The following is a 26313-nucleotide window of genomic DNA, read 5'->3' as shown; positions in this document are numbered from 1 at the left end:
TGAGAGAGGAAATATGAGAAACACTGCCAGATTTACTTTTGAGAAGATTGTATTATACATAGGCTTATGTACTTGTTCATCATGTGTTATGAATACAAAACCTAGTATTCAATTTTAGTCATTCTAATTTCATGTAACATACAATAACAGGTATTGAAATCAATGTGCTGATAGTGCAACAAATAATTTATCATGATGTATCAACAATTACCTTTTATTTTTTTTTTTGATCCAGATAAAATTAAAAGTAGAGTGGTTTTACAAAACTTTCAACACCATACTTGGAAGATTTATATCTATTTACAAAGACACTCTTAAAAATTCACTGGGTTACTGGTAGCTGAAAAATTACTTTAATAAGCATTATTTCAGCTTCCAGAATTGGAGACATAGCATTAAAAGAAAATTTAGAGATAAACTAGCTAAAATGTATCTAAATTAGACAAATGTTCAAGGAATTATTGATACTGATTTTGTAGAATGATTAGAGTAAAGATACACATAGGAATATAAACAGTGTAAAATTTCTTCCACTTTCAGTTCTCTTGAACATAAGTAAATACAAAGATAATTGTTTGGAAGCTCCCTCTTGTATAGAAAACTGTCATGATTTGAATAATGAGCTAATGGTATAGACTGAAGTGTTTACTAGAATTTGTTTTAAAATATTCAAAATATAGTATTCACTAAAATATACACTATGAGTTTTACTAGCTAGAGCTTTCCTATAAGATCTTGTCTCAAGCAACAGGGCAAAATTATGTTCAAATGTATTTGTGAATGTGTGTGTGTGTCTGTGTGTGTGTGTGTGTCTGTGTGTGTGTGTGTGTCTGTGTGTGTGTGGGGTGTGTGTGTGGGGGGGGGGGGTGTGATTGAGAATTGTCTTACTGTCATATTCACTATGTAGTTCAAATTGCCATGAATTCAAGGAGATATGTCTATCTCTACTTCCATACTCAGCTATATTCATATCTGAAAATGCTTTGATATCCACCAGTGGCAGACACCAAAAAACGACTTTAAGAGATATTGTCCTGTATCTGGGGAACTCTGGTGAGATTAAGCTGGAACACTTCAGTGAATTTTGGAAAAGGATTTCAGGATGAGTCAATGATAATCAGAGTTTGAATTTTATTTTGTGACACTGTTCTTCTACATATCTTTGGCTGTCCTTGTACTCAGAATGCAGATGAGGTTGGCCCCGAATTCACAGAACCATGCTTGTCTCTGGTGCCCAGGTTGCAATAAAGGGTGTGTGCCAAACAAACCTATTTTAATTTTATCATTTATTTACTTATGTCCGTTTGCATGTATGTGATTCTTTACATGTGGAGTTGGGTAAAGTGTTATGGTTTGGGTGTAAATACCAGAGAACACCTTTGGGTGTTTGTCTTTTATAATTAGCATTTTTTGAGACAGGTTTACTAGGTTGTCATGCCACATAAATCGACTTGGCAGGATATCTTCTGTCTGCATTTTATCTGTCATCAAAAGCATTGGATTATAGTCATGTACTGTAGCAACTCTCTTTAGAATGCAAAAGTGAAGGGATAAATATAAGGGGAGTAATTTATCTGTTAAAACATTTTCACAGTTCTAAGTTTATTAACTAGACATTTTTGAGTGAGTTTGTTTTGAGACACAGTCTCTTTCTAACCTGTCTGGCCTGGAACTCATTGCTTGGTAGATAAGCTAGGCCTGGAACCTACAGAGATCACCTGTTCTTCCTCAAGTGAAAACATCTCAGTAAAAAAGATTTTTATCCTGTATTTAGTACAGATATTACTAGAAAGAATGAATTTGGGGAAAGTGTGATCTTGAGAGAGCCAACCACACTTAAGTATTTATAAAAAGATGTGACAGTTTTGGTGACTTTGCAATTTATATTTCATTGGGTATTAGGAAGTTCTCTTCCTCTCTCTCTCTCTCTCTCTCTCTCTCTCTCTCTCTCTCTGTCTCTCTCTCTGCCTCTCTCTCTCTCTCTCTCTCTCCTCTCTCTCTCTCTCTTTCTTGTGTGTGTGTGTGTGTGTGTGTGTGTGTGTGTGTGTGTGTGTGTGTGTGTGTCTTTCCCTCTGTGTATATCTCTCTATCTACATCTGTTTGTCTATCTTGCTCTTTCTCTGCTTCTCTTTGGTAAAAAGGTTATAGGTCAGTTCCTTCTTAGACTTGGCTGGGATTCTGATTTAATAAGGTAAAATCATTGATCAGAAGACTTCTGCAGTATGCCTTACTCTACATGAGATTCACAATTCTGTCCTTGTAATTCTCAGAAAATTGCTGCTTACATGCGGTAAAGGAGTAAATCCATACTCAAGGTTTTCCATTTTGGAATCAATCAGGGATCATTTGTATTTGAGATATCACTAAATTAGGAAGGTTTTATCATCTACACAGAAAATTATGTCAATTTTGTGTGGTGGTTAATATTGATTTTCAACTTGATAAGATCTATATTTAGTCAAGGACACTTCTCCAGGCACAACTGTGAAGGCTTATCTAAATCATATTATTCTCTGTGGTATGTGTATGAGACATTAGCTTGTATATTGAGTTCACTAAAATGAGAAGACTCTTCCCCCTTCCAGAAGTGATAACACCATTCCTGTCCATGGTATTGGTACTGGATTATATAATAAGCATAAACATTTATTATTCTCTGGCTCCTGACTTTGAATACAGTGTGATTAAAGTTAATAGTAGAATTGACATACAATAGGGTTCATGAACAGAAAGTACCCTTACTTGCTTATCTGGCTAGAACCCAGACTGTTTTGGGTTTGCAGGGATTATTCTTCCTTAATGTCTTGACTAACAATCCAAGATTGAAGGGCTCATGGAGAGCTCATGAATCTGGAAGAGATTTGAAACACTTTCAGAGAATCTAAGAGGACACTGCTTTCAGTGGACACCAGAAGTTCTGGTAGATTCTGGAACCAAAGGAAAACCAAGGAGTGTGCCATGTGCGGAATAAAAGAGGCATGTTAGTAAAGCTGTGTGTGCTTATGATGGCAAAGTCTGAAATATGGAATTTCTCTAGTCCATGAGGGTCCAGAATATTATGAAAAACAGGAGCAGAGATTCCTGAATTCATTTCCTCAAATGTAATTGAGTATTTGATATTCCCCTATTCCTCTATTCTTGAAAATTGTGGGCAGTTACCTTTTTCAACTTATGTACACAGGACCTCAGGACCCTGTCCCTGAACAATGACCTGTTGTTTCAGAGCAATGGTGTACTTATTAAATAATTTAAGGAATATCCTGGCTGTGTGATTCTATTTTTACTTAACTGGTAGTATCCATTTCTAAAGAATGATATTTTTCTGGTTTATGGTACTTATCTTTAGAGAAATGGTATAAGAAATCTTTAATGTGCTCTGATACAAGTCTTCAGTCTCTAGAGCACATGGCCCTAATGCCTTTTTCAAGTTTTCAAAATAATTTTGAGATTATAAATGCATCATATTCACATTGTCTTTTCTGCCTCCAAGCCCAATCAATACCCTATTGTTTTCTAATTCCTGGCCTGTTTTTTTTTTTTTTTTTTTTAACTCAGTTACACAGTAACAACAGTTACTTTGTGAATGTGACCTGTGTTTGGTTGAAGGATTTCCCATCTCTGAGTCAATGGGTTTGCTGCACAGGACATTGAGTGTGTAATGGACTGTGCACACAAAAACCCCGTGCTTTCAATAAGGAACAGAGAGAGGAGGAATGTCTACTAAAATACAAACTTTGTAGACTCGGGCTCTGTCTACTGTGCTTGTTGGGCAGAGCTGGAAGGACTGTGCTGTCTGAGTCATTTGATCTCTGATCATCCAGTAGGGAAGCTGATAATATGACTCCTAGCTGGGTGGCCCTAGCCAATGTGGGTTTTTTTGAGGGGGTGGGCCATTAGCAGTGATGTAATTTGTGGTTTCTTGCCGTAGTTTCTTCTGCCTTTGATGAAAAGAGTTGTAAGAAAGACCACAAGCTATACCATGGCGAGTGTATAGTGTTCAGAGCAGGGCTTTTGAGCTATCATTTCATTTATTTATTTATTTAGTTAGTTAGTTACTGATTCCTTGTTTTTCAAGACAGGATTTCCCTGTAACAGTTGTGGGTGTACTGGGACTCACCTTGTAGACCAGTCTTGTATGAAATCAGAGATCTTACTGCCTCTGCCTCCCAAGTGCTGGGATTAAAGGCATGTGCCACCACCACCCAGTGAGCTTTCAATTCTGTTGGGACTTGGATGGACCATGAGCCAGACTGTAGTTCTTTTGGTCCATGTGGTGACCTGGGCAGTGACCTTTGTACTCTTTTCCTTGAAGTATGGGAGACTCTGCAGCCCTGTCACGGGAGGATATAATTCTTGCAGTATCACTGCCAAGTGTTCACATATGGGCCCTGCTTCTGTTAGGAGAGATTATAAAACTGAAAGGCTGGTTTCTAGATGTTCTGAATATTGCATTCCATTTTCGGGTTTGTATTGCAAATAATTTATGATCTTGTAGTAAAATGGTGATGTGTATTGTCTTTCATGAATAGTTGATTAGAATGCTTGAAACTTAGTGCAACTAACCACAATGATGTGGTTCAATGAAGTTTAGTCCCATGGTAGAAAAGCAGTTTCTGGGGTTGTAGATTTCTCAAGTGTGCATGGTACTGTGCAGGTAGATTTGGCGGAATCCATGTTATGTGACATAATTCATGGAATCAGATTTGAAATCATTTTCCTTTTTCTTTGCTTTTCTCTTGTTCTTTGTTTCCAGGAGCATTTCTTTCTTTTCTAAATTTAAATTAGAAACAAGCTTGTTTTACATGTCAATCACTGTTCCCTTCCCCTCCCCTCCTCCCCTGCCTCTCACTGACTCCCCATTCCATCACCTTTTACTCCCCAGGGAAGGTGAGGCCATCCATGAGGGATCTTCAAAGTCTGTCTTGTCATTTGGAGCAGGGCCTAGGCCCTCCCCTTTGTCTCTAGGCTGAGAGTGTTGCTTCATGTGGAATGGGCTGTGAAAGTCCATTTGTATACTAGGGATAAATAGTAATTCACTACAGAGGCCCCATAGATTGCCAAGGCCTCCTAACTCACACCCATGTTCAGGGGGCTTCAAACAGTCCTATGCTGGTTTCCCAGCTATCAGTCTGGGGTCCATGAGCAACCCCTTGTTCAGGTCAGCTGTTTCTGTGGATTTCTCCAGCCTGGTCTTGACCCATTTGCTCATCACTCCTCCCTATCTGAAACTAGATTCCAGGAGTTTGGTTCAGTGTTTAGCTGTGGGTGTCTTCTTGTGCTTACATCAGCTACTGGATGAAGACTCTAGGATGGCAAATAAGGTAGTCATCAATCTCAGTAACAGAGAAGGATATTTAAGGATTTTTTTGTGGTTTTGATGATGAGCTTCTTGAGTTCTTTGTATATTTTGGAAATCAGCTCTCTGTCAAATGTGGGGTTGAGGAATATATTTTCCCATTCTGGGGGCTGCCTTTTTGTCTTCTTGACTATGTCCTTTGCCTTATAGAAACTTCTCAGCTTCTTCTTCTTTTTTTTTTTTTTTCTTCAAGACAGGGTCTCTCTGTGTAGCTTTGGAGCCTATCCTGGCACTCACTCTGGAGACCAGGCTGGCCTCATACTCACAGAGATTCGCCTGCCTCTGCCTCCCGAGTGCTGGGATTAAAGGTGTGCGCCTCCAACGCCCGGCTGAAACTTCTCAGTTTCATGAGGTCACATTTATTAATTGGGGATCTCAATGTTAGCACTAATGTTGTTATGTTCAGCAATCGGTCTACTACAAAAATTCTACAAGGTACCCCCTACTCTCTCTTCTAAGAGGTTCACTGTGGCTGGATTTATGTTGGGATCTTTGATTCACTTGTTTTTGTTGTTGTTATTTATTTATTTATTTATTGTTTTTTTTTATTCAGGCAAGACAATTGTCTCATGTCTTCTGTGTTGGTGGTTGAGATGGCTATTCTGGAATTACCTAACTCACAAAGAATTGGTATACCTGAGAGGGATTCACTTAATTGAAATTTTTTAAATGGGAAAACCCTTCAATAATTTATATCATTTGAGGGATAAGATCCTCCTTTAGGTGTTTGGTAGCAGTGCATACCTTTAAAACCAGGAGGAAGACGCCATGGGACTTTCTGAGTTTCAGACTAGCCTGGATTACAGAATGATTTCCAGGGCTACTCACATAAAGCATTTCTTGAAAACACACAAAAAAACAACAACAGCATCAACAAAAATAAACCATCAAACACAGAATGTGATCCACTTACAACCTGGATCTCACTTTCTGAAAGGAGGCAAAGTAGAAGGAAACAATACTGAAGAAGGAAGCTGTTGCTTTTTGCCTGCTTTTTGTAGTTCTCACTACCAAATTCATTCCTTTCCCCACTCAGATCCCACTTCTTTGGAATTTTTGTGTATAAAGAGACAAGCTGGCATGTCCAGCCTCACGGACTGAACAATTAGTGGATTCTTAATTTGATTAATTTGATTTAGCCTAAAGGCTGTGAAATGATCTACTGGATCCTTCAAATTTCCATTGGTAGGAGACCATGGTTGGGCTACCTGGACCACAGCTTGTGAGACATTCTAATAAATCTACTTTATAGATACCTGGAGAGATGCACTCTACCATACCTTTCCTGTAAAGAAACTTAAATGATGCAGCTGCATTTTTTTCTCACTGACCCATGGAGGAAGATGTGGGGTCTAACAATAGAGCTCATTAGCACAGTCTTCCTAGCTCATTAACCTCTAAGTATTCAAATTTCCTTGAATACTACTCTTTCTCTTATTATTCATTTGCCTAGAGTTTGATCTGAATTTCTGGAATAAACTGAAAGCAATGGAGCCATCTTCCAGGCTTGTGAAGGGAGGAAGACCTATTTTTTTTTTTTTTTTTAATTTGAGATCTGGTTCCTTCTTTACTTTCCTATTTGTCTGAAGTCCCTGTGACAACCAGAAAGAAAGTACCTTCAGTTCATATGATTTTAGTATGAAACCACAGAAGAAACATTTCCCTTTGTGTCCTTAAATCTCTCTCTAATTTTTAATATTCTGTCTGGGTACTTTTCCACCTATGAGACAAGGAATGACTCCACCCACCTAGTATGGTGATCTGTACAAACTAGATAGTCATATTATTGTTGTGGTAAAAGCTACATTTTAGGCACTGGCTTCCAAATACTCAAAGAGTCTAGAATGTTATGGTGAAGTTTCTACCAAAGCCTTGTCCCCAATCTTCCTCCAAAACCTGCAGAAACTCAGAAAGCAAAATTATGACAAGTAATGACCTTTCCTCCAGAGATATTCATGAACACTGCCACAGGTACTTAAACAGTCCCTCAGTGACTAGACTCATGGTTTTTCAGGTCTCCCTTTCCCATCTCTCCTCTGGGGAATGGAAGGCATCCAGGAGGACTATGTCCATTAAACATGAGCTTTTTCAAAATCAGTTTGATTTGGTCTGATTTAGATTGCTGCATCCTCAGAAAGAAAGTTTTCAATTATATTCAGGAGGATAAAGGGAAGTCCCTATGGAGGAGAGGAAGATATCAGGGTTTGCAATCCAAGCCAGGGGCCAGTGTTATTGAAATGCATATCTTTGTTGATCTAGAAAGGGTTTTTTTTTTTTTTCTTTTGTGGGAGGCACAGCCAGGAACCACAATACTGTGTCTTCAAGCACACTCTATCCCTATGGTAGGTGCTCCTGTCACTCAAGCCTCACTATCCAATCAAGCCTCACTATCCCTTCATGTGACCTGCCAGTCAGCAGTGGTGCGGGGCTCTTCTAATCACCATACTTCAATCTTGGCTTTGAAGAGGAGCCAGTGGTTTTGTGTTCTGTGGTTCAGTTACTGCTGCAGGGAGCAGAGATGAGAGCTTCTGTGGTCTGGGAAACCACAACATGGTGAGCTAGGTTCTGCTGTCTGCAGAAGGGAAGAAGCAGATGGTGAGCAATGGCAGACAATGTGTTGGATTCTCCTTGTATCTGGGTGGGAAACTGGCCGGGTTCCCTGTATATCAACCAAATATACCATGACAAGGTGCAATAAGACTATACACAAACCCCCATAAAAGGCTGACCAAGGTAACTCAATAGAAGGAAGTGTCCCAAGAGCAGGCAAAAGAGTCAGAGACACCACAAGAACTACTGATAGGAATCCCACAAACAAACCAAGCCAAACAACCATAGTATGTTTGCAGAGTTCCTGAGATAGTGCCGTGCAGGCTCCATGATAGCCACTTTACTTTCTCTGAGCACCTATGAACCTTGTTAAGTTCCTTCTGTGTGGCATGTTCTGCTGTTTTCTGGCATTAGGGAAATGTCCAGAGATATATACAAGGATGAACCCAACTAAGATTCTAAGCAATAGTGAAGAAGCTATCCTAAATGTCCTTCCCTTATAACGAGATTGATGACTACCTTATATGCCATCCTAGAGCCTTCATCCAGTAGCTGATGGAAGCAAAAAGCAGACACCCACAGCTAAGTACTGAGCAAAATGCCAGGAATCCAGTTGTAGAGAGTGAGGTGTGATGAGCAATGTATTCATGACCAGGCTGGGGAAACTCACAGAAATAGGTGACCTGAACAAGGACTTCAGACTGACAGTTCAGAACCAGCTTAGGACAGAACTAGGTTTACCAAATGTGGGAGTCAGTTAGGAGAGGTGGGCAGTGTATGGGGCCTTTAGCCATGGAACAGTACTTATCTCTAGTGTAGGAATGGACATTGGGAGCCTATTCCCCATAGAGGGAAACTCTGTCACCCTAGACACACTGGCCTAGGTACCACCCCAATGATGTGATGGACTTTGATGATTCCCAATGGAAGGCCTCGGCTTTTCTATCGAGCAGAAGAGGGATGGATAGGGGTCGATATCAGGTATGGTCAGATGGGAGGGACACAGAACTGGGGCAGCTATATAAAGTAAGACTGTTTCTAATTTAAATTTAAAAAAATAGAAAGCATAGAAGATAATATTCATCAGAATGTAGAACCCTTAATATCACTAAGACCAGAGGTCTGAAGAACTAATTAACTTTCAGCATTTCTTTCTCGCCTCTCATGATCACCTATCTAACCACAGGTTCTATCCCAAACCTTCCACTCTGTGTCAGATGTGCTCACATCTAGATCTTGAATGTTAAAAAACAATGAAGATAATTACTAAATATCACATCCTGAAATTCAAAACACATAAAGATTATAAACAGGAGACTCTGACCACATCCTTAAAGGGAAAATAGGGCTGTGACATTAATGTGAGATAAGTTAGCTATAAAGGGTGTATTAGTTACATTTTAAGTTATTCAAATCTTGGATATGCATTTTATATTAAATTATGAAGAGGATATTGCAGTTAAATATAAGCTGTGCCCCGGAGATTATCTTCAGAAATGTTAAATGTGTGGACTGATAGACACGCGCAAACTCAAGTGTCTATGACTTAGATACTTGTAAATAGGCCATAACAACAAATAAATTGAAAACAACTAGGTTGGATAAATTGGAAAATGTATCGGTATATACAACTAAAAGAGGGATTAAACTAAAAGGGTTTTAGTTTAACAATAGAAAGTAAATATAAATTGATGGGCAAGTTTCCTAGAGCAATGGTTGTAAACCTTCATGTTGTGGTGATGTCTAACCATAAAGTTATTTTCATTTCTACTTAATTACTGTAATTTTGGCAGTGCAATGGTAATGCAAATTTGTTTGTAGGAAGATGTTTGCCAAAGGAGTTTCAACCCATGGTTGGAGAATCACTGGTGTGATCTGTTACTTTTAATCTGTTGAATTTAACCCTTTAAGCTAGCTAATATTAAAAAGTGTTTGAAATAGCTGAGTGGATGAAGGTCATTGCTCCCCTGCCTTCCTACCTTAATGTAGGACCTATGATGGGGGGAAGAGCAAATTGACTCCCGATGGCTGTCATCTGATCTACACACACACACACACACACACACACACACACACACACACACACACACACGCAGGCACGTGTGTTCATACACATAAATAAATAAATAGATAAGTATTTAAAATTAAAATTAAGGGGTAAGAGTTATTTAACATTTCTATGTACAGCAACTGAGTGGGTAATTTTTAGTGCCGTGTCTAACTTCAGGAAAGTTATATAAATATGTGACATTACTTAAAGCTATCATGTAGCTTAATGAATGTTATTGATATACCCTCTATAATCAATGTTATCAATAATATTAAAAATGAGCAGACACATATTCTTCAAAATTCAGGGTTGACTTGCAAACTCTGCTGTCTTTGAAGAGGATAGTAGAACCGTAGTTAACATAAAGCTATGTTAAAATTACAATTAGGCAAAATCTTCAAGACAACTTCATTGAATGAGTTCAGATCTCATACAAGAAATTTCAGCCTGTGAAATTGAGATTCTTTTTCAGTGAGTGATGGAGATACACATATCACAAAATATTTTCTGTGACAAATGATAGAAGCATCCAATGACTATCATAGGATTGGCTCCTCCATTAATATTTTCCTGCAGAAGGAGCACAACACCATGACTCCAAAAGTTCACCAATCTAGGGTCACAGGTAATACTATAACCATTATTGTTAAGGTCATTATTGTTTGAAAAACAGGAAACTTAGAAATCATTACTTTGTTGCAATTGAGACTGGAGTAGAAATTTTCCTCAGAGATACCCTCAATTATCTTTATGGATGAAAAGCTAAAATAAAATTAGCAATTCATTCTGGCACTCAGATAATATGAGTGGAAACATATAATATGTTTTAACAGAAAAATTCAAATTTGTATCAATATACAAAGATTTTTTTAAGCAAGAGTACAAGCATACATACAGTGGGTTGTAACAGAAATTAACTTAAACCTCTATTAGTATACAAAATATTTGAGATTAATAATTGTTTTTAAGTTATAGTCGATTCAATAATCTACCCTTTTATCTTATGATTCCTACATTTCCCTAAATATAACAGTTATCTGTAACCCATCAAATAATCAAAATCCTCCCACCCACCAACATTTGGGAATGTCAGAGTCATGTTCTCCAGATGCTTCCTGCTGTCTGTGGATGAAAGCAAGGACCTTAAAGGGTCCCTGAGAAAATTTGATATTAAGTTCAATTCCTACAATGAGCATCAGTTACTTTAGTTGATATATATGGCCTGTCAAGTTCAAGAGGTCTCACTTGCTATAACCATATCTATGTCAACATGGAGCAAATCCATAGCCTCTTGTTTCCTGTGGAAACAAAAGCAGAACTGCTTCTCCAAAGCATTTTGGATTCTCATTTGACAAATATTTTTGCTTTTTTAAAGTTAAGGCATTCATAAAGAATACAGACTCCTTTATTTCAACTGTCCCTCTTTCAATTCCATTTACGTCTGGACCCATTTTACTGTATGCCTTTTAGCCTTTTTACTGCCAAAGCAAACATTAGACTGCTAAGCTACACATGGATCTTCAGCATGCCCTTCCAGATGTCTATGCCTGCTTAGGATTTCATGAGAGCAAAGTCTAAAACTCTCAGCACAGTCAGACATAGATCACCAAGAACTATACATAGCCTTCCTAGAGCTCTGGCATTTGCATGATTGTGCTGTGACAGTCATTTTGACTGAGGTTATCATTGCTGCTTAGTGTAGTGGCTCTTCAAAGGCTAAACAGTAGGCAGAAATTCATTAAGGAGAAACTTTTTTCTGCATTCTCAGGCCTTATATTGAAATATAGCCCCATGTTGGGTATATAAATTTTGCTTAATGTTTTAGTCCTTTAGCTCTTTAGTTTTTTACATGTTGGGGAGGGCACCTCCCAGGTCCCAAGTTGGTACACAGTTGCATGTTATTACTTACAAATGCCTGTCCTTTACTTGGCTTTTTTCCAGCCAATTTTTTAACTCAAATGGTCCCACATACCTTTCCCTCTAGACTTTTACCTTTCTCCATTTATGTATATCTTACTTTCCCTCCTACTCCACGACTTGCTGTGTGGTAGGATAAGCTACCACAGCTTATCCTTCCTCCTGCCTCACTATAGGAAAAACAACTCTTTATCAGAACGTAAGGTGTTGTAGACAGGCCAAGAATCACAGCTTCACAAAGTTAAATTAATACAGCATAAACAAAACCAGTACGTATTTACATCATGAAACAAATGTTCCATAGCCTAAAAGTAACACATCATAAAATAATGTTCTACAGACATATACATTTACAATATTGTCAGTATCATGTTTCAGTTGTACACATGTATGTGATATTTTAGAATACCATGACCTATGATGATTTGCATATTGACTTCACTTGGGAAGAATGGACTTTGCTGGATACTTCTCAGAAGAATCTCTACAAAGATGTTATGCTGGAGACCTACATGAACCTCAATGATATAGGTAAGAGTGTATTTTCCTTGATACTTTAAAGTAATAGGACAACTATTCCTTTGTTACTGATGCTCTTCTTTAATTTGAGAGAGAAAAAGAATGTGTTAATAGAATCAGTCAAAGTTCTACAGTTCACTGAAGACAGTAACTTAAGTTTTGCACATTTTTCAACAATATAATATACATTTTCTGGTACTATGTTTTAGGATACAGTTGGGAAGACCATACGATTGAAGAACATTGTCCACGTTCTAAAAGACATGGCAGGTAACTTTCATGTGTGAGCTGATAGAAATGTGCCTCTTTAAAAAATTGTAATATGTCCTGGAAATTTGAAACAGAACCATCAGTGTAAATAAGCACAGCTTAAAGTGCATTGATGATTATTAAATTCTCACACAACCATATACCTCAGTTTCCGGTAGGTGAACTGCCTTTGCAAGGCATTATTTTAAGAAAGAAAGCAAGGAAACAGTGCCTTGAGAGTAATTACCACTTGAATCATTGCACCATGAGAGCTATGTTGTAGAACTTTAAATTAATTTATTTCATACTATCCCTGTTACTAAAGGTATACACATGGTTGAGGTGATAAGCATATCTCCAAATCTTCTATTAAGCAAATACTCCATAGAAAAACTAGTTTACTCATGTACTTGCTGCTACTTTCTAAGTGTAGTGACAGAGGCTATTACCATCAAGTGTCAAGGGGCACTTATTGCAGGGAAATTTTAATTGCTCTAGCACATGTCTCTAAGGAACATAAAGCCCAACTGAATTAAATGTGTAAGCCTCTTCTTTGTAATCTTTACTCTACCAGGTATATCATGTATTAGTCAGGATACAAGCTGTAAAGCCTTTGGGCGCCTCGGAAGGGACAGGTATTCTAAAACTCAGGAGTCATAGAATACTGAGTGTTACACAGCTCAGTTGGAAAGGTATCCTGCAGCTCAGGAGCCATGGAATGCCACAGGTCACAGTAAGCGCAGCAGCTAACAGCCCTGTTTCAAGGGGATGGGGGTGTTTCCCGGATGTATCAGCTCTGATCCAGCAGAAAAGGGCTTCCTTGCAAAGTTTTTGAAATTCGGCTCCAGTCCTCTGGAGAGTGTGGGCGGAGTGTAACAACTCTGATCTGTCAAGGGAATGTTTCCCCTGATAGAAATGTTAGAACACTGCTTGATTTGTTCTGCTGCTCCTCTCTGCCACTGCCGCTTAGCTGGTCTTCTCAGCTGCTCTTCTACTGCTCTTGCCTGTGGCCCCTCTGCCGCTCCACAAAAGAAGGTTTTCACCCAAAGCTCGTTCGGGGATTTTTATTATTAGAAGAATTCCGTGCATACACAGGATTTAAAATGGGATTCTTCCGGGGCAGAGTTTTTCCAGGGGCGGGCATTGGTCAAATTTGAATCCTAGCTCTCCTGTTCAGTGATTAGTTTTCTGCATAGGTTTAAGGTCAGATTGGGCTCTAGTCAAAGTGTTTTTTTTTTTTTACTGATCTTTTTTTGTCTTTTTGGTTCTAGATTTAGGGCCTGGGTGTATTTCTTTCACTGACTCCAATTCTAGAGGCAAAGAGTGTTTCTTACTGGTTTCAGGGTCAGGGTACATTTCTTTGGTTCTGCTCAGGTTGTGTTTCTTTGGCTAGATCCTTTTCCCTATACAAGCCATGTGAGCAAAGGGCGTAATATACCTCTATCAGAGAATATTTAAAAGACATGTAGTAGTTCTTGTTTTTGAGCATACCTGTTAAATTTCATTCATATGTACAAGTAATTTGTTTTCTAGCTTCATTGATAATACACCAACAAGCTCAGTCTGCAGAAAAAAGCCCTATGAATCTAGGACTGTGTAAATACTTCTGTTTGTTTTACTTCATTAGCAAATGTAGTGTGACTCAACGTTTAAGAAAATTTAAAAATTCAATATGGGTGATAAAGATCTAAATGTTTCCAGTTATCTTCAATATGTGAAAAATCTGTAGAAAACGGTTCTAAAAATTAGAACCATATACTAAAGGAATATACCTCCACTGGTATCTTCAAAGATGGAAAACAATCCTTAATGAAGGTGGAAACATGAGTGTAAACACAGTGATAAGACTGTAAAATCTGATTCTTCTTCACAATTGAAACAAATTTTAATACTAATTTATACAGACATCAAGATTCAACATTGTATTGAATATGGTAAAGCATTTACATGTGCCCATTTTCCTTACAGGCATGAAAGATCACATACTGGAGAGAAACCCTATGAATGTAATCAGTGTGGTAAAGCCTTTACTCGTTACAGTAGTCTTCAAATACATGAAAGATCACATACTGGAGAGAAACCCTATGAGTGTAATCAGTGTGGTAAAGCCTTTGCTCAGAAAAGTGCTCTTAAAGTGCATAAAAGAACACATTCTGGAGAGAAACCCTATGAATGTAATTATTGTGGTAAAGCCTTTGCTCAACACAGTACTCTTAAAATGCACGAAAGATCTCATACTGGAGAGAAACCCTATGAATGTAATCAGTGTGGTAAAGCCTTTGCTAGTTACAGTCTTCTTCGAACGCATATAAGAATACATACTGGAGAGAAACCCTATGAGTGCAATCAGTGTGGTAAAGCCTTTGCTCAGCACAGTTATCTTCAAGTGCATAAAAGAATACATTCTGGAGAGAAACCCTATGAATGTAATCACTGTGGTAAAGCCTTTGTGTCCCAGAGACATCTTCAAATACATGAAAGATCACATACTGGAGAGAAACCCTATGAATGTAATCAGTGTGATAAAGCCTTTGCTCAGCACAGTGCTCTTCAAGTACATAAAAGAACACATTCTGGAGAGAAACCCTATGAATGTAATTATTGTGGTAAAGCCTTTGCTCAACACAGTACTCTTAAAATGCACAAAAGATCTCATACTGGAGAGAAACCTTATGAATGTAATCAGTGTGGTAAAGCCTTTGCTAAGCATAATACTCTTCGAATGCATAAAAGATCTCATACTGGAGAGAAACCCTATGAATGTAATTATTGTGGTAAAGTCTTTGCTCACAACAATACTCTTCAAATGCATATAAGAACACATACTGGAGAGAAACCCTATGAATGCAATCAGTGTGGTAAAGCCTTTGCTCAGCACAGTGCTCTTCAAGTGCATAAAAGAATACATTCTGGAGAGAAACCCTACGAATGTAATCACTGTGGTAAAGCCTTTGCTCGGCACTGTTCTCTTCAAGTGCATAAAAGAACACATTCTGGAGAGAAACCCTATGAATGTAATCACTGTGGTAAAGCCTTTGCTCAGTACTGTTCTCTTCAAGTACATAAAAGAATACATTCTGGAGAGAAACCCTATGAATGTAATCACTGTGGTAAAGCCTTTTCTCAGCATTGTTCTCTACAAGTGCATAAAAGAACACATTCTGGAGAGAAATTATATGGAAAGGATTTTGCAAGTCAGTTTTCTTTAAACCCATAAAAGAACACTTACTGTCATCAAAGCAGTTTAAGGTAACCAGTGGGGTAAAGCTTTTACTTATATTAGGAGTCTTTGAAACATTAGAAAAAAATCATACTGCATTGAAAGTATAAATATAGTCAGTTTGCTTTAATTTTGCACTTTATAGAAGAGTAAACCTTTGTGGGGAATCAATCTGTTAAAGCCTTTAAAAGTTATAATCATTTTTGGTGGGATCTTTAGCCATCACACTTCCAATCAGTTATACAACAGCATTTTATTTGTAGAAAATAATTGACAGTGTCAACCATCTGTGCAAGCATTATGATATTCATTTAATATTCATCCTCCAGCACCCTCATGGAAAAAATGGATATATGAACTTATGAATCCTTATGTGTAGTGTAACAGGGCCAGCAAAGAAAGACACCCCGGCCCAGAAACCAGATCCAGTGAAAGAAACAAACTTTGGCCCTAAAACTTGAGCCAAAGGAACACACCCTGAAACAAGACCAAAATGGTTAAAAAGGGTCAGGGAAACAAATACACTTTGGCCCTGAACCCAAAGGCAAAGAAACAAACTCAATTCTGACCAGCTGAGGAAAAATTCAACTAATACCCGAGCTCAAAACCAACCAATCCACAAGCAGGAATCCAGCCAATCTCAATATTTTTCACTCTCAGGGTTTGAAATTTTATCAAATAGCATTCTGAAAAATGTTCTGTGTAAAAAAACTATGCCCCTAAGAAGACATATATAAACCATATGCTTGTTCAGGTGGCAGATGGCATTTTCCACACTGGTAGTAGCTGATAACTTTCCTGGATTGCTCCTTCTCAAATAATTCTGTTCAATGAGTTTCAGTGAAGAACTTCTTTTGCCAGAGTGGATATGAAACGCCCTAGAAGTAACATACACCTTTGCTGGAAAACTCCCTTGAAACAGCAGAGTAGAAGAAAAAACTTTTCACTGGTGATGTAGCAGCCTGCTACATTTCTGGAGCATTTTCCCCCAAGTTGGGTGAAACAGAGCAGTGACAATTTGGCCTGCATCAAAGAAGAAATATTTAGCATTGCTTGGCACCTCCCTTGTGGAGAAGAGAAGATAAGCAATGGACACTTCTGGTAAATTTTCTTAGCAGGGTGGAGCAAATTCAGTTGTCATGATCTCTCTCTGAGAGACAGGAGTGCTACATACTGACCGGAGACCATCCCCCACTGGAACACAACTTCATGTATAGCCTGACTTCCTGACTCTCAGAAGCTGAGAAGAATGCTGCTGCCATCAATCAGTGGCATTCCTGGGCTAGATAACAAAAAAACAACAAGAAAATCACATTTGATGCCCCATATTTTGTTCCAAATTTCTTCTGTTTCTCTGTTTAAATTCTCTAACCAAAAGCAAGTCAGGTAGTGAACAAGTTTATTTGGTTGATATCCCTATGTCACTGTCCATCTTTGTGGGAACTTAGATTAGACAATCAAGCTAATAAAGGTAAAACATGAGGAAACATTGCTTCCAAGGTATCTCTCTTGCTTTCTAACTCTCTAGTGCTAAGCTTGCTGTCTTATGCAGCCCAGGCCTACTTGTTTAGAGATATGGCCAACTCAAAGGAAGAGACTTCAAACATCAATCATAAATCAACACAAACTGTCTCAGACACAGAAGTCAGATATTCTGATTTAGGTACACCCTCAGTGTTCCATTACATATCTCTAAGCTATTTCATATTTGTAGGGAAAAGGATCTAACCAAGGAAATATACCCTTGCCCTAAAACTAGAGCCATAAAGCCAAAAAGACCAGTAAAGGGCTTTATAAGAGGGCCTTTGTAAGGAGATCTAGGAATTGAGATGGGATTTCCTACTTTTCCTGGATGACCCTTTGGACCTTTTCATAATTTACTGCTTTAAGAGCAGCCTTGTGGAGACCAACCATAAGGCAAGTTAAAAATCGCTTTCTAGCTAGGATGCCCCCTGAGGTATTGTAATTCCACTCAGGCTACTGGTCAGGGACTGTTATAGCCCCAACTGGGTAGGTATCATCGGTTTGGTGGACTTCATCTGCATAGGCCCTAGCCTGTTCCCAGACTCTCTCTCATTCCTCTGGGGGGAGATTGTTGGTAAGAATCATATAAACATCACGGAAAGTAAGATTGTATGACTGGGTAATATAGTGGAATTCTTTGATAAAGGTGGAATGATTAGCACTATAGGATCCCAATCTTTTCTCTATTTGGGAGAGTCCAGCTAATGAGAAGGGGACATGAACTTTGACTAAGCCATCCACCCTGGCAACTTCCCACAAGTGGAGAACTGTATCTGATTTAGGTTGGAGAATTAAAGGGGGTGTTCTCTTTGTGGAGCAGGAACGAGTAGGAGGAGGACTAGGGGCTGTTGGTGGTGTGCTGACGGTGAGTGCTAGGGAAAGCTGACTTGGGTGGCTTGTTACTGAGGGAGAGGAGGAAATTGGAGGGCCAGCGCAAGATGGGAAGCTGAGGGAACTTTTCAAGAGGGAGAGGGCTCATCGGCTGGATCAAAAGTAGTGCAGGGATCGCCCTGTTTATACTTCCTAGCCAGAAGGAATTGAGTGGGAGAACAGGAGGAGCAGAGAGAAGGCTTTGAGTGGAGTAGAGAGAAATCCTGGAAATAGAAAATCTCTTTCCATTTTTCCAATTGCTCACAGTAGTTGTAAAAGTCTCAAATAATTTTGGGATCTTGGGTGTCGTTACGTGGCCATTTGGACTGATTATCTAAGTGGTATTTACACCAAATTCGATTGCAAGAGCAAATAAATTTAGGTCTCTTCAGTTCAGGTTTCAGGTTTAGAGGCTGGAGGTTTTCTAAGAGGCACCCCAAGGGGGAATGGGAGGGTATGGATGATGCTGTTCCCATGGATGAGAAGGGAAAATTCACTGCAACCTGAAGTCAACAGCTTCCCCAGGACTCAGAGAGGACCTAGGAAGTAGGACCAAGCCATTCGGAGGGTTGTCACCCAACTCAATGGCAGTCAGGCTCTGGCCCTGGTACCGGGGCTTTCGTAGAGGTCCGAAGGCCATATACACCTCCCTGATCAAGAGAATTTCAGTAAGAAGACACTGTACGACTTTGTACTATGTAAAATATTAGCCAGTGAGTACTGTTTCACAAACTTTGAGCTGACTAAACTGTCAACCAGCATCGCCCACATCTGGATAGGAGAGTTCTCTAATGGGAAATTGAATACTTAGTAGTATTGTGCCCAAATTCTCAACCCCAGAATCAACAAGAGGCCCATTTTGATGCAAAAGCAATGAGTCTTTTATTGCAATTGTTTAACAGGATAATCCTATTAGCTCATGACTTTCATCCATCCACCACAGCAGATGGCTAGGGAAAGACCCCAAGATACCACCGGAGAGTGATCATATAGGGCAGCGTAAGGGGAGTGTCTAGGGGTACACACAGGCTCAGGACTGGTGTGCTTCCAGGCTTGGAGGACTTGCCCTGTGTTAATTAGTCAACTGGTTGTTATGGCCCATAGGCCCTCCCAGGGTGGTTGCTATGCTCTGCTGTGCACTTGTATGTAAAGCACACCCAGAGCCATGAAGTATAGCCCCACTAGCTATTTCTGATTGGTTCCTTGCCAGGAGGTGGACATCTGAACTCCTAGTAACCATGGCAAAGTCAGGCAAGCATGTGTTAGACTGTTATGGCTGCCAAAATGGAAGTTGGTTCCTTCAGTATTTCAAGCAATCATCCATGAAATATATACCCATCAATTCTCTGTTTTTTCATTTACATGGAAAGAATTAATGCATGCAGGAAATTGTAAATAGAGAAAGTAATTCGCCATGCCGCATCAGTCCTTCATAATGTAGACCCCTGCATCTCAGGGCCTCCAATTTCAGACTGTGATCTTGCTACCATCTCTTTTATTTCCCCTGAAGTGTACACAGTGCACTGTTTCCTCCTCTTCTGGTCTGAAGGGAAAAACCATGCTTCAATCACAGTTCTTTTCCCTGTTCTGCAATGGACAACCCACTATGTGACTCAAACTAGTCATTTTAACACTCTGTAGTGCTGCAGATTTTTAATCCAATATTTAGGGTTTATCAGGATAACAAGAGCAATGCCCTGTGGAGCTACAGACAGGGTTCAAGTTCACTCAATCATTATAGGAGACCTTGTCACAAAACTTCTTTTCAAAAGACTGGAGATGCAGCACTTCTAGAATCAGTATATCTTTATGGCACACCAGGACTTAATGGTTGGTTGTAACCCTGTAATGGTCCCTTGAGTAGCATTTATAGGTCTGCTGTTTTAATGGAGGGATAGACATTTCTGCTGTTTTTAAATTGAGGTTGTCTCCTTTGTTGCTGGAATGTAGCTGGTTAAACCCCAGGAAGAAAAAAAAAACAATTACTTCTAATCATACTGTATTCTAATAGTCATGGTTAGCACACTAATTGTCTTGGGAGTGTTTGGGATACAGTCCTCCATTACCTAAATTCTATTTTTTTGGCTTAATGTCTCCTAAGAACTGGTAAATCTCTATATTAATGTCGCAGTTTACAGTGGAATGCTCCTCTACACAGGAAATATTGTCTATAAGCTCCACATAATTAACTCCAATTGTATTCAAAACATAAACCTTAAACTTTCAAAGTGAAGAATTTTTAGAAGATACTAAAGGGACCAGGGCTTTCTGAGTTTGACAAATCTGTATCTCATAGAAACATCACAAGCACTAAGGGCCCCTGCATTTGACAATGATGTCAACAAGAATATTTCAAATCCCAGTCCCAATCCTAATGCTCTTCACAGGCACACCCAGCCAAGTGAATATACTCAGATTCTGCCACCTGGCCCAAAGAATTGCAAAGATGATGCAGGACCCTTAGGATCACACAGAAGTAACCTCAAGCATGCATGACCATTAGGAATATACAGGATACTACAAGACCAGGCAGGAACATGGTAAACTCTGTGTCTAGCCTCTTACTCCCACCCAGCCATGGGAGGACACTCCACATTGGTTCCCAGGGCTCGACTGGGCAATTCTCCCAGTCTGGGGATAGTAGCCCCAAGCTCTCCATGCCATGTCTTCCCAGCTTCTCTAAGCTCAGTTCCCTGCAGCAGCACACACAGCACAGCACACAAGACCACCATAACTGTTTCTCTGCAAAGCCAAGCCTGGAGATAGCAGCAGGAAAGACCAAGCACAACTTCTGACTGGCAGATAACCTGGAGCGCCTGATTGCCTAAAACAGGGGTATTCTGTGCAGCCATAAAACTCATTCTGTAGATCATGCACTCTACCATCTCGTTCATGTAAAGAATCTTAAATAACGCAGCTGTGGTTTCTTTCACCTGCCGATGGAGGAAGATGTGCTGTCTAACAATAGAGCTCATTACCACATTCTTTATCCACTAAGCTCCTTTATCCACTAAGTATTCAAATTTCCATGAACACTCCTCTTTTTATTATTATTCATTTGCTTAGAGTTTGTCCTCAATTTCAGGAATAACCTGAAAGCAATGGAGCCATCTTGCAGCCTTCTGAAGGGAGGAAGACCTATTTTTGTTTGAGATCTGGTTCTTTCTTTTCTTTCCTGGTTGTCTGAAGTCCCTGGGACAACTAGCATGAAACCACAGAACAATTATCTCTGTTTCTGTCCTTAAATCTCTCTTTCATTTTGAATATTCTGGCCACTCTTCCACCTGTGGGACAGGGAATCACTCCACCCACCCAGTATGGTGGGCTGTACAAGCTAGCTAGTCATGTTATTGTTATGAGGAAAGCGTCATTCTAGCCACTGGCTTCCATATACCCAAATAGTCTGTAATGTTATGGTGGAAGTTCCACCCAAGCTCCTTTCCTCCATCTCCCGCCAAAACCTGCTGAATCTCAGAAAGGAAAATAATGACACTTCCCACGGAGATGCTCATGAACATTCCCCTGGGGTACTTAAACAGTCACCCAGAAACCAGACTGGTGGATTTTTATGTCTCCCATTCCCATTTCCTCTCTGGGGTGCTTCAATGCCATCCATCAGTGCCGTATCCATTAAACGTGAGCTTTTTCCTTTTTTTCCGTTTAAATAAATATATTTCTTGTAACTTTGCTGTTTGGATTGTGTGTCTTTTGTTCAGTTATGAGAACAATTCTTAATGTGTGGTGAATTATTGGCTAGCTTATTGGATGGAATAGCAAAGTTTTAAATGTAAAACACCAGGAAACATACATTCAGAGGTAGATAAGTTTGTTCATGAAGCCTAAACTGTCTAAACCATTAAACACAATTGCCACAAAAAGTACGAGGAGTCTACCAACTGATTCACAGGGTTTCCTTATTCAAACAAAATAGGCAGATGTACTAATCTAGTAGCTAGCTGAAGTAAAAAGAAGAAATCCCAAATACAACACCAAAGTTCATGATAAAATACATGCATTTAAATGTGGTCCTTCTGGTTGCAAGTTGGCACAAGATACTAAACTCTTCACGAAAATAGAAAACACACACAAAGATTAGGGAGGAGTCTCACTTTATGATCTTGCTCTCAAATTGCTCAGCACTACTCCATTTGCAGATACACTTGAGACAGTAGGTGTGGTTGCAGTTGGACAGTATCCCAAAGGGGTGCTCAATGGGGTTGGCTTTGTCATAGACCACCTCCATGCAGATCCCACATACCTTGTCCTTGCTGTACTGCACAGCAAAAGAGAGCTCCATGTCCTTCTCATGGGCCTCAATGCAAGAGTTTATGTGTTGTGTGACCTGTGGGCAGCATCCATTGGGTGCAGGACCTTCAGGCCACACATGTCCCAGGAGTCTCCGTGGAGATACACACAGTTTTCCCCATAGCAACTTTCTCACACTGCAGCATAGGGGCAGAGCTGCTTCTTTGTCTCCACTTTAGCTGGCTCCTTCTTTGACTCTTCCTTGGTCACTGAGCCCTGAGGGGTACTTTAGCAGTGGCTTGCTGAGTTCATATCTTCAGCAATCTCCATAAACACAGTACTGTTGTACCCAGATTTTGGAACCCCAAAAGAACCCACCAACAAGGAGAAGACTCACTGAATGTAAGGACAAAGGTTTCTTTATTGACTTGATACTAGCTGCAGCAAGGACCCCATTCATTCGGGAACAAATGGAGTACCCACTTTCGACTGAGGTTTGTTTTTATAAAGGAAAATTATAAGGCTGGAAGCCCCAAGATTACAAAACTTCCATGGTTACTCAAGACAGGACAATTGTTGTTTGCTTCTGAAAGAGCCCCAGAGGCTCAGGCCCCCACGGTTTCGGCCCAGGACCGCAGCAACCCCAATCACCAGACGGAGGTGAAAACTTGATGCAAACAGCATGAGGCTTTATTGCAGTTGTTTAACGAGTTAATCCCATGTTAGCTCGGGCCTTTCATCCATCCACCATGGCGGATGGTTGGGGAAAGACGCCGAGAAGCCATGGGACAGAGATCTTACAGGTCAGCATAAGGGGAGTATTTATGGGTACACACAGGCTCAGGATTGGTGTGTCTTCAGGCTTGGAGAACTTGCCCTGATTTGATTGGTCAGCTGGTTGTTATAGCCCATAGGCCTCCCAGGGCAATTGCTTTGCTCTGCACTTGTCTGTAAAGCACACCCAGAGCCATAAAGCATAGCCCCACTAGCTATTTCTGATTGGTTCCTTGCCACGAGATGGGCATCTGACCTCCTAGTGACCATGGCAAGGTCAGGCAAGCATGTGTTAGGCTGTTATGGCTGCCAAAATGGGGTGCTCGTCCCTTAACTTCAGGCAAGGTGCAATTAAGCAGGATGCTGTAGACAAAATGAGTTTGTTAATTGTCTCCTGGGCTGGGGACTTATATAATTGGAAACTATCTGATCTTCTTTGAACTAGAGGAATATCGACACCACTCAAGGGTTGATGTCTGGACTAAGGCCTTGAGTCATGTGGACCTTCATTTAATGTTGTCTGTTGGGCTGCCTTTTGGAAACTCAAAGAAACTTAAGAGTTTTTGTATTTGCACTTTGGAGTCCGGGTTTTAGACTTTTATTAATTTTCCCCTTTCATTCCCTCCTTCGACTTTACATCAAAAACCAATCCCTTGTTTTCTGGTAGGGAATTAGCAATATAAGGCCCAGATGTTAGCAGGCCCTGTAAGCTACTAGCTGACAGATTTTTCTGGGGGAGTGACATTGGCATCCCCTAAGTAAGGGAGTTTCCTTTTGACTTAGCATCTGAACCAGGGAAAATGGGCAATGTATTCTTTCTCATGATACTTCCTGTTGGCTTTGGGGTGTCGTTTGGTACCCAAGAAGGCTGACATGCTCATCAAAGCAAAAATGGAATCTAGGCAATGGGAAATCCATCAGGAGCTTCTGGTTGGCATACTCTTCTGAAGAAACAGGGAATGTCCACATCCACAGCATGCCCAGGCCTCGTAGTCCTTAGGGGCAGTCTGTCTTCAGCAGCTGATGTTCACATGCATAGGCGGGGAGCGGAAATCTGTTTAAGGCCTGTTTAAACTGGCAACAGAAGGGAGAACTTAAGTATTCAATTGGAATTCTTAGGTCTTTAGTTTTAGTTATCAGGTAGGGCAGGAGTTCCAAGGCAAGGGGAGAAAAACCCCATACAATAGGCTAAGGTTAAATGAGGTTAAGTAGAGACATGGGGTTGCAAGTTGGTTAGTCATTTATCTTGGAAGGGGATTGAGGAATTTCTGTCACTTTATCTCCAGGTGTGCCCACAGTCCCATAGTTACTTCTGAGGACAAATAGCTAACAATTGGGCATTTACATAGCTTAGGGGTGGATTCCTTTTTCAGAGAATGGGGGTTTAGGTAAGGGGCATTGAGCAGGCAGCAGTTTCTGGCCTTTTATATACACCCATTTTCTCTGTGTATCAAGAGTACTGGAGATTTTTCTGAAGGGGGTCAGTAGGTTTGTGATCTTTGAACCATCAGTTGGATTGTCCCCAGGCAGTTAACTGGACTAGTCTGTTAACAATACAAGGACCGAGCATCAGGAGCAAGAAGAGTATTAGGAGGGGCCCTATAAGAGCAGATACCAGGGTTCTCATCCAGGGGGAACTGTTAAGCCAGGACTCAAACCATCCTTGGTTGACTTCTCCGTCCCTCCTGCATTTTTCTAGTCCTCTGATCTTGGCCATATTGTCTTTTATTCTCCCTGAGTGGTCTCAGTAAAAACAACATTTCTCCTTTAGGGCTGCACAAAGACCTCCCTGTTGTAGGAATAAAAGCTCTAGCCCCCTCCGATTCTGTAGGGCTACCTCTGCTAGGGAGCTTAGGGCATCCTGTAAATGAGTGATAGAATCCTCAACCAGTTTAAGATTCGAGTCTAAGCTTGCCCTTAGGGTAGAATAGTATTGTCCTTGTTGTATGAGTGTCGTGGTCTCGATACCTATACCAGTGCCAATTCCTGCCCCCAGAAGGAAGCTTAGAGTTATTGCTGCAATAACTTCTCTTTTTGTTCTGATAGTTCCCAGTTGGCCTGAGTAGAGTGACAGAAAATTTTCCTCAGTATGATAGATGGGGGGAGGGGAGGACTCTGATGAGGACACAGAAGCCCCCAGATCTAATAAGCACTTGTTGGTGAATGCAGCATTTCAGGCCAGTAGAACATACCCACCAAGTGTCATCACAGGGTATAAGGTAGTCGGTGCCATTTACAATAGGGGTATTGAGGGCACTGTACCCACACAAGTTACCTGCCCTGAGATCAACTGATGGGTCAGGGAAGCTTTAGACCATCATCTACAGGAAGTTGGGTCCCTACTGCTTGAGAACGATCCTAGAAAGGCAATTCTTTCATAGTATGTTGGGGCAGTGGTGTAGCATAGCCAAAAGGATTTGGTGGCATTAGGGTTAGTGGCATTTAGAAATAGAAATGACTGCTGGAGAACTTGTAGAAGACTGTCCCTGGGTGATGAGACCCTGGGAGGAATAGGGAGACAGAGATTGGAAGTTACAGAAATGAATGTTTCTATGGTCTGAGAGTGTGTGGTTCTCAGGGGAAGCTGAGTAGGCCTTTGAGGAGGGGGCGCTATTGGGGCTAATACCTTATTTGGTCCTATGGCTGTTAGTATAGGGCTGGAGGTACTGTGCAGAGTGAAGAGCAGCATCGGTTTGTAACCTGTCGTATAAAGGTGTAGGCCCCAAGTTTTTCCTGTTGTGCAGTCCGATTTTCTCCCTGCTTCTGTGAAGCTGATAATGAGCATATTGCATCATGCCCCTTCAGTAGTCCTAGGATGATTGGAGAACCGTTCTTTATCAAAGCAGGGGCCACAGGCAACTTGTTGGTTGCCATGAGTGCATGTTCCCATGCCTGCTGTCTTTAAATCTCCCACCCTCTGTTCAGTGATGAGGTCCCCCTGTACTGGGGGTTGCCAGCTGATCTACCCAGTGGATTCACAACCCCAGGCTGTGCAGTACCTTCCCCGGCACCCCCGAATTTAGCTCGTTGAGTCTTAGA

The 26313-nt window shown here is 40.4% G+C and overlaps 1 protein-coding gene across 1 annotated transcript in view; it reads left to right on the top strand.

Annotated features, from left to right (window-relative positions):
- LOC100765287 (zinc finger protein 431) overlaps positions 1-26313 on the top strand; it is a 78767-nt gene that overhangs the window by 5883 nt on the left and 46571 nt on the right. The window contains 3 exon segments of the mRNA XM_027398687.2: positions 12278-12404; positions 12602-12662; positions 14610-15802. Coding sequence (XP_027254488.2) covers positions 12278-12404; positions 12602-12662; positions 14610-15802 — 1381 coding nt within the window.

Source organism: Cricetulus griseus, chromosome 9 (genome assembly GCF_003668045.3).
Source record: "Cricetulus griseus strain 17A/GY chromosome 9, alternate assembly CriGri-PICRH-1.0, whole genome shotgun sequence".
Lineage (NCBI taxonomy): Eukaryota > Metazoa > Chordata > Mammalia > Rodentia > Cricetidae > Cricetulus > Cricetulus griseus.
Note: the sequence above shows the minus strand (reverse complement) of the source record. Positions and strands in the feature narration are given on the sequence as shown.